Below are 19,430 nucleotides of genomic sequence, written 5' to 3'. Positions count from 1 at the left end.
GGGAGAAATGTATCTATGAGTGAGACCAAAATAGAAATCATACGAAAAGTGGAGGCTGGTGAGAGAAAACATTATTCCTAGATCCAGTTGGGAATATGCTTTCAAATGGCCTGTAGAAGGGCTTAAGTTGCTTTTGTTCACTTATACAAGGCTTACCTGACCTAGTTGTTTCATTATATGTCAGCATAGTGTTAGTTTTTAATAAAACCTTGGGGAAACATATTGAATTGCTCTTTGTTTGTATTGTTTGTTTGTATTGGAACCTTTCCCTCTTCTTTTCATGTTTTTCTACTTGTGGTACCAAACTTTTGTTTAAAAGGTAATGTCAAGAAACACATCTACTTGGTTAACTGGGGTATACCTGTAATTTGGAATCATATACATATAAATGATCCTGATAGTCAGGAATTGGTTTAAAGGGGCATAAATATTAGGATTGATTTTTGTTATCAGACCAGGGTTATTAGTGGTCTTCTTTCTCCACCTTGTTTTAGCCATTGAAATTTCTCTCTGTACTTAGATTCCAGGGGGTTCATTGGGCTCAAAACTAGGGCATGACTATGCCTGCCCTTCCAGATAATGTCAGTTTTGATTCTGCAAGTCACAAGTCTATTCTGTCCTATTTTCTGTTCAATCCACAAATGTTATTTTTTAAATGCACAGAAACCTTTATTTATTTTCATGCACATTTTTCCTAATGTAAAAATGTTTATTTTCCCAAATATGTGTACTTTTGGATGTATTTTCCCTAAGGTAACTATTTTTGGATCTGTGGACTACACTGCTAAATTGGAGAAGTGATAAGTCAAATGATAAATATGTTTCATGTATTGTTTCAGGAAGGTCAAAAAGAACTGTTCAAAAAGGTACGGGGATAAGAGAAAGTATTTCAAAAGCTGAAACCCTAGGTACTTGAAAATCCAAGCCTACCCCACTATTCAATGTTCATGCAACTCACTTCTGGTGCCCTTGTTGTAATTCTCAGAGAATAAGGGTAATATAGCTCTTTCCAAATATAATTAAAAGCAATCATTCAGAAATAACCGCAATAAGCACAATGCAAAATCTTGGGACAGCTAGGTGGGTGGATAACAACAGCGTGCAGGCTGTAAGCCATCTGCCAGCTCACAGAAGTACTGCCAACTAACTCTGGCTCAGTTTCCATGCTTGATGCCGTTCTCCTTGGCATTGGCTCCATGTGCTGGTTTTCAAGATGATGATTTCATTTTGTGCCAATTGCCCTGTGCTGGGGAATTCTCAGTTGGCAAGAACGGACTCACAGCTGGCTCTCTGGGCTGCTACTTGTTCATGCCCATGGTATGTATTATTATCTGTATGGTGGCATACATTAGTGTGTAATTATAATGTGATTAGAGGCAAACTGTTAACCGTCTTATGGAATGTTTGAAATGAGCATTTATATGCTCAGACTGATTCTAACAATATGGGATCTTTGGGGGATGAGATCTTTTGGGAATGAGATCTTAACTTTTTAGGATCCAATAATGCCATTACTATTGCTTTCAGTGATACCAGCAACTTCTGGCACAATTCAACAATCTTCACATGATCATCCCGTATATATTTGATCAGAAGCATGCATAAATATGTCCAACTGGACATAATCATACTATAAAAAAAATAAATGCAGGTCTAAGCAATTGTGTTCTTAGCTCTCTACTCCCACAGCCCAACTCCCAACTCTGCTTTGTTTCCTATGTCTCTTGTCACCAAACAGGACATGTATGTCTATGCCAGGAAATAAATATGTAGTTCAGGAATGGGAATCTTGCTGCACATGAACTGCACATGGTGTTACTCAAGTCATTTCCCCAACTCAAAAAAGCCCCAAGACCACAATTTTTTTACAAACACCCAGACTGGATATATCCCAGATGTTTTCAAAGAATGTTGAAAAATGTTTGGCACACTTCTGAACTATACTCAAATATCTGAAAAAGATGCAAAACCTGCCAAATTTACATCAAAAAAATAATTCCAGATGAGAATTCTGCCCATTTCCCAGCCAATTTTCATTGTACACCTGCTCCAGCCATCTACTTCAATTGAATGGCACAAGATGCTATGGCTATATGATTTTTTCTCATTGATATATCTCTGCTTAACATACTTTTTAAAAATAAAAAATCCATATGCCTTTGATCTGCCTTCCAGTCTTTTCTACCTTCCAGTACCTAAGGTATAATCCCAATTTGGGATTAAAATATGTCCCTTAAATTACCTTGCATATTCTACATCAAATATCCATTTTGGCAACATGAATCAATCTATTTCATCAATGCTACACATCTACAGGCCAGAAAGTATTAATTAAATAACCAAGCTGAAGACATTGAAACATTTTCTGAAACAGACAGCTATAGATTTTTTGTCTTCTTGCTGTGGAAAAGGCAAGCTATAGAAAACTAACTACAACATGAGATGATGTTGATTTAAAGGGAAAAATTAAATTAAAATTTTGTGTTAGAACAAGAATGCTTGAACTAGGAAGGTCATTTTAACAAGTTTCAGTTGCTGGAAACATGTTATGTATATATTATAGATACTTTTTCAGAAAGAAATAAAATTTTCTTTAATTGACTAGGAAAGGTCAATTGGATTTTTTCAACTAAACACACTACTTTAGAATACTTATAGTTGACTTTTAAAGGGAGAAAATGTTTGCAGTACAAATTAATATATACCTTTTCCAGGGGTTTACTATCATGGTTGCCTCTTCAATGCTGAATTTCATAGGGTTAAAGGATTCTCCATGTTTTTGTCTAGAATGAAGTCATGTTTTAAGAATCCAACTGGGAATGATTCTTTTTAAGCAGTAGTACAGTCCTATGTACAGTTCTGTGCATTTAATTACCACCCTGAATAATCTATGGACAGCATTGCAGAGACATGGCAGTTTCCAACTGACCATACTGGTTAGCATGACCCCCTACTCATGTATTAACAAAGAAAGGACACGAGGAAGGAAAAAAAGGCAGGGATGGCAGATGTTACCTAGCATGTTGTAGTAAAGTGGACTGGCGTGTCCACGGATAGTAAATGCAGTCATGACTAGTGGGACCTCTACACCTGCAGGCAATTAACAGAACAGAAAATATCATTCACCATTCACAGGGGGCCATGCACACACAGGCGCCTTTGCCCACACATGGAACATGGGAGTGTGGCAAGAGGAGCAAGTGCTCACAAGTACCTATCCATGAAACCAACGCAGTCCTCAAGGCGCGGGCCTATGCACCTGCAGCAAGTCCAGATGAAAAGAATGGGGGAAGAAGGAAAAAAGAGGAAAAAAACAACCATTAGCCATTGTATTTAGGAAAAAAAACACATTTTTAACAAACCTCCATTCCTCCTTGGACCGTGAGGCAATTCTGTCTCTTGGAGTCATCCAGTTTTCCAGAAGTTATGAAGTTATTTTCCAAACAAAACAAAAAGAGCAGAACACAAAATGAGGCAGTTAAGCCCCAAAACTAAACCGCTCCAGGCACATCAGGTGCATCCAGACTGATTGAAAAGTATCTATTTTTAAAATTTTGTACTGGGTTTGAATAAACAGATCTTTAGAGCTGACATAAAAAAATCTCTGATGTTCCCGAGAACTGTCAGAAAACGAAACATCTATGGGTCTCTAAAACAGGAAAGGAACAGGTTCTCTTGCTTTCTGGTTTTGCAAATCAAACTGGACGTGTCCATAACTCTTGAAACACTTACCTCAGGGGTATTAATTGTGGAGTTGTAGAAAGGACCCCAAACAGATATTATCGGCTATAGTGAAAAGTCTACCTTTATTGTTTTTTTTTTTACACTGGTTGTTTAATGTAATTAATCAACATAGTCATCTGTCAGTGGATTACAAGACAACAAAAGATAGCAGGTCTATGTAAAGGGACATAGGTCGCAAATTTTGCTTATGTCTCTCAAAGCAGGATAAAGGCTTCTCACATCTTCAGAGATCAAAACTCAGCTCATCATTCATTCCATCAGTTTCCTACAAAGAAAATTCTATAATTTTTAGCTTGCATTTGGGAAACGGAATGTGAAGAGAAGTATAAACACAAATGAAGCTCAGCATTGTTGAGATTTTTTGGTGGGAGAAATTCTTCTCAAAGTTAAATTATCTTTTTTGCTATCATTTAGCAATACAATATCCAATTGAAATTCATTTCTAAAATCTTGTTTCTAAATATCAATCTGTCTATGCAAAGGATGAATTCGCTTGCTAAAAGAGCATATGGCACTGATGCATATTTTGATATCACAGTTTCTCTAGCCTTCTTGTGACAAAATTCATACATGCATATGGGAACACTCTCTCTCTTGGCATAAACTGTATTCCCTTGGGAATTTTGGCCCTGGAAACATTTTGAGAGATTTTGTGGAGCTTTGCAAGGCATTTTAAAAGTGTCACTGTCATCTTGTCAAAACCTAAAGTAAGCTCTCCTGCTCAAATTTGTCATAATGTTTCACTTTCTTTATGGAGGAGCTAGTCCTGTAGGGAAAAAAGGAATCATTTAAGGTTCAAGTGTGTATTAACATCTATTGATTGTTTTCTTTTTGAAACTATACCATAGAATGGACATAAAAAGAATCAGCTTCCTTTAGCATAGTGGTTCTCAACCTGTGGGTTGTGACCCCTTTGGGGATCAAACGTCCATTTTGACAGACGTCATGGTCACTGCCGTTGCCTCCTCCGTCCCCCACCTCCCTAGCCCTCACTTCCTCCACCTCCTTGGAATGGCAGCCGGGCCCCCTCTGCCATCTAAACAGCCAGCACCCACGCCCATGCCACTTTGGCTCCTTCTCTATCTTTCCTCCTCCGGGTTGGCACAGAGGGCCTTCTCTTATTCTTCTTCCCCCAGCAGCATGGGGTGGAGAGGAGTCATGGGGAGGTGCTTGGAGACAAAAGCACACACTCTCTCTTTCTCCCCCTCTCCTTCTTTTCCCTATCTTTTTCTTTCTCTCCTGCTATTTCTCTCCCTTTCTCCCCTCTCTTTTTCTATCCCCTTTTCTTTCTTCCTCTCTTCATTCTTTTCCTTCTCTTCCTTTTATCCCCCTTTCCTTCTCTTTCTCTCCCTTTTCTTTCTCTCTTGCTCTCTCTTGCTCTTCCCCTTTCTCCCCTCTTTTTCTTTTCTTTCTCTCTTCCTCCCCCTCATTTTCTCTTTCCTTTTTTCTCCCCTTTACTTCTCTTTCCCCCTTTCTCTTTCTCTCTTGTTCTCTCCCCATTTTTCCTCCTCTTTTTCTATCCCTCCCTCTCTTTCTCCCTCTTTCTTTCTCTTCCCTTCTTTCTCCCCCTTTCCTTCTCTCTGTTTCCCTTTTTCTTTCTCTTGCCTCCCTCTTTCCCGTCCTTTTCTCCTTCTCTTTTCTATCCCTTTCCTTTCTTTCCATCTTCTCCCCCCTCCTTTCCCCTTCTTTCTACCCTTTATCTCCCTCCCTTCTCAGATCTTCTTGCTTTTTCCTCCTCTATTTCCCTCCCTTTTTAATATCATTAATATTTAATTCTATTTCAATGCTTATATGTTTGTGTTTAAAATTGTATCTTATTGGTTTTACTGTAAGCTGCTTTGAGTATCTTTTTTGGAGAGCTAAAGCAGGGTACAAGTAATAATAATAATACCTCTGAGATGAAATCACGTGTTATCAAAATTCAGGAAAAATTAATCCCTCAAGCTTTTCTATTAACTCCTTTTAAGTCATTGGTCTGATTCAACGGACATAATACCTATAGTGGATATATATTTTAAAAGCAGTCCTCATTATAGTGCTGAATGGGATTGGTTTGGCAATGTAGTTCTATGGTTCTTTTCTTTTCTTTTTTTTTTGACAAGTATTTTAGCCATATTGCTTCTTTTAGTTTCATTCCAGTAAGCAGTCTACCGCAGCGGATTAAAGATATGCTACATGGAATTGCATTTTGATTTTTCACAACTGTTCCTACTCAGGGCCAAATGTGAAGGCAGGCATTCCATTTCTATCACTGCTTCTTTTTATTTCCACTTGGAGAATCCTATACAAGGAGGGAAGAAACATTAAGTGCCAATTTCTGTAACAAAGCCACAGAGGTGGAGAATTGTGAATAAAAAATGGGTGGGGGAAGCAGAGGAGGGAAAATACTAATTCTGTTTCAGAACATATACAAGTGAAATTCTGTCATTGCTGGCAAGAAGAGAGATGAAGCATAAAATCCAGCCATCTAGGGCACTCATTATCGCCACTCATAGGACTTCTAGGTGACAGAGGTCCTTTTGAATATGGGAGCCAATGTTTAGATACAAAAACCCAGGCATTATACTACTGAGTAATACCTAGTGGTGTTTCTGTTCTGTATTGTTTAGTCACAGGGTTATTTATAGAGATATATTTCCCCATTTAAGCTTCTTTTCTGTTTCTTTGTAGATAGAGGATTCTGAGAGGTGGCAAGCAAAAAAAAAAAAGGTTCATATTTAATAATAAAAGATAAAAAAGTTACATTGGGCTGAACCTAAGCTAAGGCATGTGTCCAAGAAGGCAATTTTGCTGCCCTTCCAGAGTTGAGTATGTCATGCAAAAAAGATCGCAAGACTTCAATTGATGCTCTTATTTGTCATGGTGCGGCAATCTCAAGAAATGTAACACAGTATTTTGCTAGAAAGGGCAAGAGAAACAAAAAGAAGAGCATTTGCAGGTTGATTTTACACATTTCTGTACAGAGAGGTTTCCACTTGCATTCATCTCATTCTACTAAGTCTCTAGAGGTTTAAGATAACAAAATAAAAACAAATCCTGATACAACATAGTGAAAAATATTACCGTTTTCTTGTCCATCTGAGACAAGATGGGCAAGATGCAGAGTACTACAATATGAACAGCATATCTGTGTGGGACATGTTCCAAGTCATATAAATATGTAAAACCATGGATAATTGTGAACCTTGTTGATTTGAAGGATATCTCATCCAGGAATACCGTATACTTGAGGACCTAGAAAATGCCCCGAGAGGACACATTTTGTCAGACATAGTTAAATGAAACAGTGGATATCAGTGTGGTGACTAATGGGGTCATACTGCATACTGAATTAGATTATAGCATTTCATCTGAACTATCCAAACAATTCCATTAATGATATTATTAGATAGCTATCACTCTCTCTAGATTGTGTTCCCCCAACAGTGCTTCAGTTTGTTTTATCATAAAACTTGCTTTTCCCTTTTCTTATTATAACTCGGATTTTCAAGACCAAGTGGAAGGTATGTCTGCAACAGATTCTGGCAGTGTCTCTGCTGTCTTAGTTTCATTTCCCTTATGGCACGGTTGTAATTAGATTTGCAAAAACAGCAAAAGGTCTCATTTTGAATGGCAACAGCTGTTGACATCAACATTTTTATTGAATAATTTACTGGTTTAATTTTAGCGGCAAAACAATAAAAGCCTCTTGTAAATTATTCTTATACAGGACCAAAAATTTGGCCTCTTGTTTATTGTCATTTCTTGCTCTTGGTTGGGCTTTGCTGAACTCTCTAATTGCAGCATAACTGTTTTTAACTCAAGTGGTCCATGTTAAACGTTCAGAGATCACAGTCATTAAGTGTTTTTAGTACCACTTTTTATGATTGAGCTAAAGACCATATTCTGCAAGCTAAAGATTGACATTTAGAAGTGCAGGGGTTTAAAACCTAGGTTGTTTTAATGCAAACACCACCTGAAACAAACAAACAAAAACCATGCAAGCCTGTCTCTGCTTCTTGAGAATTCAGATGGTTTCTACTAAAACAGGCAATGAAACATAGGCAGGTTTGTATAGCTGCTGCTCACTTTTCTCCATTAATTTCCTATCTCTGTTTACCGTATTTCTCTTTTGGTGGATATTTTTCCATAGGGGATGGGAAAGGGAAGGAAAGGGATAGCAAACTGAGCAAAGAAAAATGATGGACAAAGGCAGTCATGGGCAGTACACTTACCTCTAGCTTTCTCTTGCTGCCTCCTAGATCTCAACAGCTAGCATCTAGAACAGTGATTCCCAAGCTTTTTTTTTTTCTTTTTGCCCAGGGACCACTTGACGAGGGACTACTTTGACCAGGGACCACTCTCCAACATTAGTACCAAAAGGGTTACGAATCAGGTTTTGGTCAACTTTAGATCTGGCTTGATTATTTGGGGTTCTGATTCAGAACCATCCAGTATGCTATCCAGTAGTTGCCATCTGCTCACCGACAGAAAACCATATTTAATAATCTAGAGCTGAAGGAGCGGAAATAAAATAAATAAAATAAAATAAATAAATAAATAAAGAAGGAGGTTTGCGGACTGGATTTTCATTCTTGCGGCCCACTGCTGGGCTGTGGCCCACAGGTTGAGAACCACTAGTCTAGAAGTATTTTAATTCTTGATACTTTCAGTGATGTCCTTTTTGGATCTGGCCTCTTGATTCAAACCAAACAAAGCAGCTGAGAACCGTATGGACTATATAAATCTCTGCCTGAATAAGAATTTGTTTTTTCTAGAGAACTGACATATTAAGTGGGTAAAGGTTTTCCCCTGACATTAAGACTAGTGATCTCCAAGTCTGGGGGTTGGTGTTCATCTTCATTTCTAAGCCAAAGAGCCAGCATTGTCTATAGACATCTATAAGGTCATGTGGCCGGCATGACTGCATGGAGCTCTATTACCTTTCCACCGGTGCGGTACTTATTGATCTACTCACATTTGCGTGTTTTCAAACTGCTAGGTTTGCAGAAGCTGGAGCTCACCCCACTCCCTGGATTCGAACTGTTGACCTTTCGGTCAGCAAGTTCAGCAGCTCAGAGGTTTAATCCTCTGCACCAGTGGGGGCTCCACACTAACATATTACCTTGGACAAATACTTTTAAATGAAAATGAAAGTTTGGCATACTTGTGAAGACATGGGTCAATCAGGAAACGCAGCCAATTAAGCTGAGCTGCCATGCCTTTTATTTTTAATGGTTCATTGAGAAAATAATCCTTCAAAGTGACCTGGTTCTTCAGCTATGAGCATTGTGCTTTAAATAGCGTTCCATTGAAGTCCTCTTGAAGTAAATACTTTATGTTTTAACAGTGTCCCATGGCATCTGCTCCGTGAACATTAATGCCGAAGCACGGTACACAGCACCACAGAAAAGGCTCTTAAATAAATATGAATGAGATTCTGTATCTGTGCCAGCTTTCATGTTAAGAACTATTGGGGATGCTTCCGCACAAGTGTGCACCATCACAAGGGGCATTCATAGAAAACAAGAGTCATTTTAATGGGTTTAGAGGGGAAGTGCTGAACACAAGTCATTGGAACATAATAACTGAAGCGGAAATGTAATCACCGATGCTTAAAAGTAAAACCTCAGAAGATTATGTTGTTTTCCAGATATGGATAAAAATATTTTACATCAGGCAAACCATTTTGGTCACACTTTATTAAATTAATATCTGTATTCCTGTGTTTTAATGAGGAACACAGAGTGCATGAATAGGTGCTTCAATGAAAGGCAACATCTTTACACATTTTCATAAAACCTTAAATGTCAGAAACATTTCATCCCAAAATTAGCATCTTCTGTACATGCATTTATAAGTTATCACTGAAAACAATTTCATCAATACAAATGATATTTTGCAGAGTTACATATGCAAAAAATATAACTCAACTCATGTAAAACCTTAAAATAAACACTTATAATATGCAATACACAGAGAGAAGAGGAGGGGGAGGAAGAGGAAATAACAGGAACAACAACAACAACAACAACAACAACAACAACAACATATTAGAAAGAAGAAACACAAAAGAAAGTATTAAAGTAATGCCACTTTTTCACCATTTCTACACTGCTAGGAGGAGCACAGTATGGCTTCTCAAATGTCAGAGCACTCCGGGCTTAGAATACACCAACTTAACAACAGAAGTTTACTGCTAGTAGCAGTTGAGCCCTGCATGAACATCTATAGATAAGACTCCAGAAAAATGCAAATTGTTACAGTTATATCAAGCATGAATCCGGGGAAATTAAAGCAGTGAAACAGGTAAAATTATATTATCTAGCACAAGCAGAACAAATAAACCAACAAAAAAGTACATTCCATTTAGTGACATTTTACAAGCTTACCCTTGAGTACAGTTTGGATGGCAAGAGTGGCATTCACGGTCTTCATCAGCATACTTGAAAATGAAGCTGTTTGTCCCTTGTACACCATCAGGACACTTTTCCACACAATTTGGGCCATCTTTAAAATGGAAACATTTTGTGCAATGATCTGGTCCCTAGACAGAACAATAAAACTGCATTGAGTTCAGACTTCCCGCTTGCTCTGGAGCACCCCAAGAAGGGTAAGACTCTCTCAAGTATTCTTGGAGAACAATTCCAAACTCACAATATGAACATCCTAGCCATTAACACAATTTTTATCTTGGATGCCTAATACACATATAGTATGGATGTAAATGTTCATTCTTTTTCCATCATAGTAAAGGTAAAGGTTTCCCCTTGTCATTAAGTTTAGTTGTGTCTGACTCTGAGGGATGTCGATCATCTCCATTTCTAAGCCAAAAGCCAGAGTTGTCCTTAAATGCCTCCAAGCTCATGTGGCTAGCATGACTGCATGGAGCACCATTACCTTCCCACCAGAGCACCAACTATTGATCTATTCACATTCGCATGTTTTCGAACTGCTAGGTTGGCAGAAGCTGGGGCTAACATCGGGAGATCACCCCGCTCACCGGATTCGAACCGCCAACCTTTTCATCAGCAAGTTTAACCCCCTGCACCACTGAGGGCTCCTTTTTTCATCATAAAAATGAACAAATATATATATATTGTCATCTTGCTGCAAGAACTTCATTAAAAGTAGCATGATGTTCAAAACTATGTGGTTTTCAAGACAGTTTACCATTTGAGACTTATTCTGTAAAAATACTATATCAAAAATAAATTTTCTGCACCAAAAATAATATTTCTGTTTAGATAGCAAATATTTTGCACAGATAGCAGCATTTTCTCTGTGATGAACCTTTTTCTGCAGAAAATATGATTTACTATACTTCTAAATCTTGGTCATTTTTTTTATAAAGAATAGGTCCCAAAATGAAAATTTTCATCTGCCTAATATTCTCCTTATCAGAGCTTTCTGGTGCTGCATTAGGTGATCATTTTATTCAAATATGTACATATAGTCTTTCTAATCCCATCATCCAACAGGTCTTAAGAATCACTCAGAAGCCCCATTTACATTACCATATAAAATCCAGATTATCTGCTTTGAACTGGAATATGTGGCAGTGTAGACTCATATAATCCAGTTCAAAGCAGAAATGCGGAATATCTGCTTTGATTATCTGGGTTATATGGCAATGTAGAAGGGGCCTGAGATTGATTCAAAGGTAGGAAATGCGGCACTTTGGGAAAAAGTAACCAGTAGGAGAGAGAGCCTCCAAAGACCATCAGTTTGATCACAAAAATCCTATGTCAACTATGTGTAATGAAACATTAATGTATAATTATTTATTTACTAGATAGGATTCAGACATCTTCTCAGAAGGTAATCCTGTTTCAAAATTCAGATCTTCTTATGTGTTCATTCTAGGGCTGGAAGTGTTGCATAATTGTTATGTGAGTGTCAGAGGCACTAAAAGGCTACAACATGAGAAATGACTAGTGATAAATATAATCCTAAATCCTATTGTCAGTCCTGATGACCGTAGGCCAATTGAACCCATGTAATTATTCACTATTCAACAACTGACTGAATGGGTCTACTCTAAACAGGAATAACCAAGAGGATGCCAACCAAAGTTGACCTCGCCCAAGACTCTTCCTGCTCAGAAATAAAGGATCTTGCCTGCAAAGATTATTGGCCATCAGTATTTAAGAATACCCTCTTCCCAGCACCTGGCTGGAGAAAAGAGAGTCAGTTTAGCTTCCCATAAAACAGAATTCTACAACCTAGGAGCATAAAGGTCTTATTCTATTGGCTCATGACACACAATTGACAAGGTGTTTAGCCTGAAGACCTCAATACTAGGTCAGATTTACATGGGATGTATTAGCTCTGTCTAGGCTGTACTCACCGGTCCCCTACATGTGATCCTGTTGTTATCCATCTTCTCACACTGAGGGTCACATTCCACACAGACTGAACCATTTGCAAACTCTCTGTATTCTCTGGAAAAATAATAAAATGGATTAAGATTATTGGAGAATTCATTTAATCACTGAATGAGTTTAGCTTTCAACATGAATATTCTTATTCCAATTGGAAAAAGTCATGTATCAATCTAGTGTCATAGGCACTAACTGGATAACAATGCAATGAATCATAGAATCATAGAGTTGGAAGAGACCTCATGGGACATCCAGTCTGACCCCCTGCCAAGAAGCAGGAAATCGCATTCAAAGCACCCCTGACAATGCTTGATGTAAAGAAATTTTTAGGTGATATAGCTTCCTTCTACCTGTATTTATGATCAGGGGCAGATATATTAGGATTCCCAGGGATGCCAGATAACATGGACTGACTAGCAAATATGAGATCTCTTACTATAGACGCATTGATTTCTTCAATCATACCTGGCCATGAGCGATTGCCTATAGTAGTGTATATAATATATAGTATTGACGTCTTCAATCTATCCAGACTCATTATATAGGGAAGCCACATAGATATGCCACCTAATTCCAGAATGCAAATTTCACCGCATAACCCTTACATTTATTTATTTGCAGCCTTTCTATGTTGCTTCTAGAAAGCCCTTTGAGTGGTCCATAGTAAATCTAAATCCAAACAGCGGGTAATAGTGGTGGCGGCAACTGTTTAGATACAGTGGATATTGATCATTTAAAATGTTAATTCTGTTCAAAACTCTATACTGATCCATATAATACAGTTTGAAGGAAGCTTGGCAGCACAATGCACATCATGAACATGTTCTACAGTGCACCATAAGACCTTTAAACTGGAATTAACAAAGTTGGGGCATACTCCAAAACAGAGCCTGTAATGAACATCAGTGCGCTATAGTATAAATCAAATAACATGGTGAAAGGAACGTCACAGAATGCAAATCATTGAGTGATGGTTACCCAACATGTTTTGCTGATCTGCACATGCACATTCTGGCAGGGGATGCTGAAAAACATTCATTCTCCACTGCTGTCTACCCACAGATCCTGCGGATCCTTAAACTGGTTTAAGGCCAGCCTCTGCAATGCATGTAAGCACCACCTGTCAAGGGCTTGCAATGTAATCATCCACACAATAAAACTGCTTCCTTCTATGCTGCTTTCAGATCAGACTAAGGGTCAATGTAGATGTACACTCAAAATTGTTGAGTATTTTGTTGGTTTGTCAATAAGGACTTTCCCAATTCAGTATGTTATACCACAAATTTAACAAGTAATTTGCTTTATCCAAATGTAGATGACAGTTTATCTGACAGTATTATCCATCATAACTTAAGCACTGAGCTATTTAAAATCTTACTTTGAATGCCTGTGCATCCACTGGGTTGCTGTGAGTTTTCTGTGCTGTATGGCCATGTTCCAGAAGCATTCTCTCAGAGGTGGTCCACCTGCCAGGCGAGGGAGACATTTGCCTGTGGCGCCATTGTCCCAGGGGCGCCCTTGAGCCCCCCAGGATGATGGCGCCACCCCCCGCCTCCTTCGGCTTGGGACCGGTCATTCCCACCACGGCCTGGTCCTTCCTGGGGCCACGCAGGTCGCATGGCGGCAAGGCCCAGGCCACGGCGGGAAGGACAATGCTGCCCGGCTCTTCCCACCACGTTGTACGACATGGTGGGTGGAGCCACACGGTGTGGTGGGCGGGGCCAAGCCGTGCGGGTCGCATGGCGGCTGCGGCAAGGCCCAGGTCGCTGTGGTAGGAAGGTGAAGTTTTGCAGCGATTGGTTTGGGGATGGGGGGAGCGCCAAAATTCGGGGGGGGGGGTACAAAATTCTCTTTGCCTACTCCTAAAAATTGCCTAGGAATGGCTCTGCATTCTCTCCTAACATTTCACCCACATCTATGGCAGGCATCCTCAGACCTCACAACCTCTGAGGATGCCTGCCATAGATGTGGGTGAAACATCAGGAGAGAATGCTTATGGAACATGGCCATACAGCCTGGAAAACTGTGGACTCCCAAAGTGGACAACATTCTGATTTCATAATGGATAATTCCAATTATTGTTTAGCTCTCTTTCTCTCTATTGTATACAAATTACTACCAGTCTACTCTCAGTATTCATATCCTCACATCTGAGAAACACATCATTCTTATGGCATGGGACAGTCAGATAAATATTGGGTAGGTATGTGCAATGGAAAGACTACAGGCAGTCCCCGAGTTATAAATATCCGACTTACAAATAACTCATAGTTAAGAATGGGGGTGAGACAACAGGTAGTGAGAGAAATCTTCCCCTCAGAAGGGAAATTCACTCCTGAAAGTGTTATCATGGGGAAAATATGTCTTCTAAATCTTTCTTGCCAATCTTTGTTTCTAAAACAAGCCAAATTTTTAAAATCCCAATTCTCACAGGGGCAGAAAGCAAGGTGAAATCTTCTGAACAGGGACACAGACAGAAAAACAAGCACCACGGGGGTGTCAACCCTTCCCTATGAGTGCTCTCTCTCTCTCTCTCTTTCACACACACACACACACACACACATACATATATATGGAGTTACACTTAAAAGATGTATCTGTTCCAACTTACAAACAAATTCAGCTTAAGAACCTACAGAACCTATCTTGTTCGTAACTTGGGGATTGTCTGTATACAAGATAATAAAATGCAATGGGGGACAGAAATAAGAAAATCTGTTTAAGAATGACTACAAGCATATATGGTCTTGTCTTCCTCAATCTGGAGAAGTGATACTCTGCTTGTGGATGGAAGATGTAGGGCATTAGCATAGAAGAGCAACAGCAAAACAATAATGCAGTATAAAAGTTCAATTCCTTTAAATCAAGCTCTCAGGATTTTTAAAAAGAAAATCTTAGTAGAGTTATTCATAGATATCCAATTAAGAACTGGAGTGAGACAACAGGAAGTGAGAGAAATCTTCCCCTCCTGAAGAAATTCACTCCTGAAAGAGTAAATTATAACTAGGAAGATTTTGTTATTTTCTACTGCATGTTCAAAAGAAAAATCTTTCAGGGAAAATTGGCTATGATTACTAGATGCTAATGGGTCATTTAGGCTTTTTTCATAGATCCTTTGAATAGAGCCATTCTCTTTTTTTTAGCTCTCACATCAAAAAGTAGTTTAGCACATACTTAATTGAAACATATTGACTGCTAACATTAAAAACACTTTTCAGATATCAGCCCCAAGTACAAGATATGTTTTAGAGTCAGGGGAAATCACCTATAATGAAATTGTACAGAATCAATTAATCTTCATCCATGATTAATATTATAAAGGTAAAGGTAAAGGTTTCCCCTGACGTTAAATCCAGTCGTGTCCAACTCTGAGGGTTGGTGCTCATCTCCATATATATTTTTTTATTTTTTTATTGTGAAGTTTATAAGCAATTTGAACATTTCTTATTACAATAAAGAATTTCTTTTCTTGATGTAATAAAATACATGCATGACATCTTAACACCAATCTATCAGGGTGATGGGGGGGGGGGGGAAGGGTGGGTATCAAGAAGATGGGAAACAGAGAGGGAATATGTGACCACAACACACAAAGTGAGTAGCAATCTTAAATAGGAAAAGAAAAAATATATAAAATAAAAAAATGAAAGAAGGTAAACCCGACAACATCTACACCAAACACTCGTACACACACAAAAAAAGGGAGAAAAGAAGAAGAAAAAGGAAGAAAAAAGAAAGAAAGAAAAGAACACCAATAACAACTCCTCATAATTAACATGTATACAGTTGCTATAATGCCCTTATTACATCCAGAGCTCTGGATACGGTCTTCTTCTTCTTCTTCTTCTTCTTCTTCTTCTTCTTCTTCTTCTTCTTCTTCTTCTTCTTCTTCTTCTTCCTCTTCTTCTTCCCTTTGTTTCTTTTGATTTTGTAGTTACACATATTTAACTACCTTTACTTTATATTATTTTCCCAGGGAATTTCCTTAGTCCAACTTTATATAGAAATTAATTTTCTCTTTTTGTAAGTATTCTTTCATTAGTTTCCAATCCATTTTATTGTTTGGTGCTCTATCTTGTGCTAGTTTTGGTGTTAGTAAGTCCATATTCATTACGTCCATTATTTTATTTAGCCACTTCTCCATACTGGGTATTTCTTCTGATTTCCATAGTTGTGCCAGCACTATTCTCGCTGCCGTGGTGAGATAGATTAGTCTGTCTGTATTTTTATCCATCTGTGTATCAATGATCCCTACTAAAAAGCATTCTGGCTTGAATTCAATTTTTTTGTGCAATTTTTATCATCTTTTCTTGCCAATTTTTTTTTATTTTCTTGCATTCCCACCACATGTGGAGAAAGGTGCCGGTGTGCTTTCCACATTTCCAGCATGTTCCCTGGGTTTTCCCTCTATTAATTTTTGCAAGCTTATTTGGTATCAAGTACCACATATGGAACATTTTGTACTATTTCTCTTTTATTTCTGTAGCATAGACCCATCTTAGTTTTTTTACCCATATCTCCTCCCATTGGCGTAGATATATTGTGCGTCCTATCGCTCTGTTCCATTTTATCATTATCATCCACAGACACCACCAAGGTCATGGGGCCGGCATGACTGCATGGAACGCCGTTACCTTCCCACCAGAGCGGTACCTATTAATCTACTCACATTTGCATGTTTTTGAACTGCTAGGTTGGCAGAAGCTGGGCGCTCACTCCACTCCCTGGGTTTGAATCTGGGACCTTTTGGTCTGCAAGTTCAGCAGCTCAGTGCTTTAACACACTGAGCCACTGGAGGCTCCATCATGTGCATATAGATATGATTAAATAAAAACTAGGGGGTTACATCTTTCAGTTATGTGTCTATATAAAGGTTGTGGCGCAATATACACAACATTTAATGTAGGCTTTAAATGCATTCTGGAAAGACAGCCCGGGTTGGTTTGAATTTTAGATATTAATCATTCAAAGAACAATTTAAAAAGCTATTTATACTGGAGAAGAAAAGATTTACGAAAATCATGACAGTGGTCTTCAAATAGTCAAAGGGTGCTCCAAAGGGCAAAATTTCATCAATATGAAGAAAGTAGGTTGTAGGACAGACTACCTCAAAATTGACGAGCTCTTCTTCATTGTGGGATTTAATAAGATGATGGATAGTTATCTATTAAATATGCTCTACTTGTATCCTTCATTGCAAATCCTGCATTCACCAGAAGTTGGTAGTAGATTATGAGTACCATAGTCCTTTCCAATGCTATGAATTTTATGTTGGACCATTTTGGCTGATAACCAACATTTTATGCTGTTTCTCAGTATATCACTAATACCAATAAACTGTTTGCCATTGTGCTCTGCATCTCAGCACGTCAATTAAAATACTGATTAAAACACAGCAGACTACAGTACATGGTCTTAGACTACTGGTTATCAGTTTTATTTCAAAAGACGGGTCACGTCTTTTGCTTCACCTCAAATATATCAGTCTGCTCTATTAAAAAATGTATGTCAGGCCATCACAAATGTAACCATTTAAATTACCCTAGGGAATTTTTTTTTTGAAATCAGCTTTTCTTTCAAAGCCTTATATCAAGATGGGCTACTGCATTATGTCTGAGCACATTACTTGTTTCAGACACTTATCTGTGACAATAAATTACTCTGGAAGCAGAAATTTTCTTCTTTCATTATCCTTTCTATGAATTTCATCTAAATATGTCTTTTCAAATTTTAAAACAATGAATATAGTTTTGGGAAACACACACACACACACACGCACGCACACACACACACACATATATATAGAGAGAGAGAGATCTTGTAGGTTAAATGTCTTACCCATCATAAAGATTACAAGCCTTCACACAGGTCCTTCCTCTGATGAAATGCCTACAGGACAAACACTGGTCTGGCCCTGGTCCCCAACATCCATTTCTCGAGCACAAAGGACTGCATACCATCCCCTCTGTAGCTGTAAAATAAAAACAGGAACAACAGTTATGCCTTACACTAAATGGCAAGAACAAATTCTCAGATTTAGGGTATTTCCAGACAGCATCAAAATTCGGGTTAAAAAAGTGGGTCTAAAAATTGCGGAACTTTACAGCAAGTCCAGACAAAGACCTGTCAGTCCCGGGAAATGGTCCCCATCATCCTGATATATTCCTTTGTAGTCAATTTTACAAATCTGCAAGATGGATCTGGGACATCCAGTGGAAGTTTTTTTAAAAATCACCCCAAGATTTTCTGGACCTCATATGCACTCATGCAGAGATCTAAATGTACTCTCAAGCAGATTTCCTATTCTCTTTCTTTACACACCTGTAAGTTCTGTTTACAGTTATAAAGATCAGAAAAAGAATCATTGCAGAGTTTTAATTGTGATTGCTTTCCAACAGTGCTTCTGTTTAGCCACCTTTGTGTTCGTGGGTCCATTTTTGACAGCCTAATAAGCCATTTTGGACTTTTAAAACATACATGTATGCTGCAACAGTCCACACCAAAGGATTGGAAGTCATGTGTTTTCCATGATTGCAGAGATATACAGTTATGATAAGATCACATTTTTGACCAGAATCAGCTTTTAAGTGCATCTTTTAAACCTGTGCTTTTAAGCTGTTAACCCGATTCTGTGCACACATTCCCAAAATATCATTTGGCTACCCCTCCTTTTATCCCGGTTTCTTCTGGGTTTTTAGGCATGTGTAGAAGGGCCTTCAGAAAGCTTTATTTCAAAGGTTGCTACACTGCATCCTAAGGGTACGTAAACCTCTCTTCATTTGAGAAAGAACTTCTTCTGGATTAAAAGAAGAAAGGCTCTGACTCAGATGATGGAAAAGTGACTTTCCCACAGTGGTGCTCATATAAGCAAAACACCCACATGAGAATTTTGTGCAGAATAAATCCTAATTATGAATAGCCTTAGAAAATTGTGTGTTTTTTGAAAACTGTTTTTGTGGTGATTATTTAATATAATCATACGTGAAGGGAAGTCATAGGGAGGAGGGAGCAAGCTTGTTTTCTACTGCCCTGCAGACTAGGACACGGAACAATGGCTTCAAACTACAGGAAAGAAGATTCACCTGAACATCAGGAAGAACTTCCTCACTGTGAGGGCTGTTCGGCAGTGGAACTCTCTCCCCCGGAGTGTGGTGGAGGCTCCTTCTTTGGAGGCTTTTAAGCAGAGGCTGGATGGCCACGTGTCGGGGGTGCTTTGAATGCGATTTCCTGCTTCTTGGAAGGGGGCTGGACTGGATGGCCCATGAGGTCTCTTCCAACTCTACTATTCTATGATTCTATGATTCATTGTCATTTTAAATACCC

At 38.6% G+C, this 19,430-nt stretch overlaps 1 protein-coding gene across 7 annotated transcripts in view; it reads right to left on the bottom strand.

Annotated features, from left to right (window-relative positions):
- Positions 1 to 19,430, bottom strand: part of erbb4 (erb-b2 receptor tyrosine kinase 4) — a 1,019,841-nt gene that overhangs the window by 210,332 nt on the left and 790,079 nt on the right. For 5 of the 7 annotated variants that reach the window (XM_008113453.3, XM_062969124.1, XM_062969127.1 and 2 more), the window contains 4 exons: positions 17,946 to 18,078; positions 12,074 to 12,167; positions 10,116 to 10,270; positions 3,016 to 3,090 (listed from right to left, as the gene is read on the bottom strand). In XM_008113453.3, coding sequence (XP_008111660.2) covers positions 3,016 to 3,090; positions 10,116 to 10,270; positions 12,074 to 12,167; positions 17,946 to 18,078 — 457 coding nt within the window. Of the gene's footprint in view, positions 1 to 3,015; positions 3,091 to 3,214; positions 3,260 to 10,115; positions 10,271 to 12,073; positions 12,168 to 17,945; positions 18,079 to 19,430 lie in introns of all 7 variants that reach the window. The other 2 variants (XM_062969123.1, XM_062969126.1) reach the window with 1 other exon arrangement.

The sequence above is a fragment of the Anolis carolinensis genome, chromosome 1 (genome assembly GCF_035594765.1).
Source record: "Anolis carolinensis isolate JA03-04 chromosome 1, rAnoCar3.1.pri, whole genome shotgun sequence".
Lineage (NCBI taxonomy): Eukaryota > Metazoa > Chordata > Lepidosauria > Squamata > Dactyloidae > Anolis > Anolis carolinensis.
This window is presented reverse-complemented; position numbering and strand designations above follow the sequence as displayed.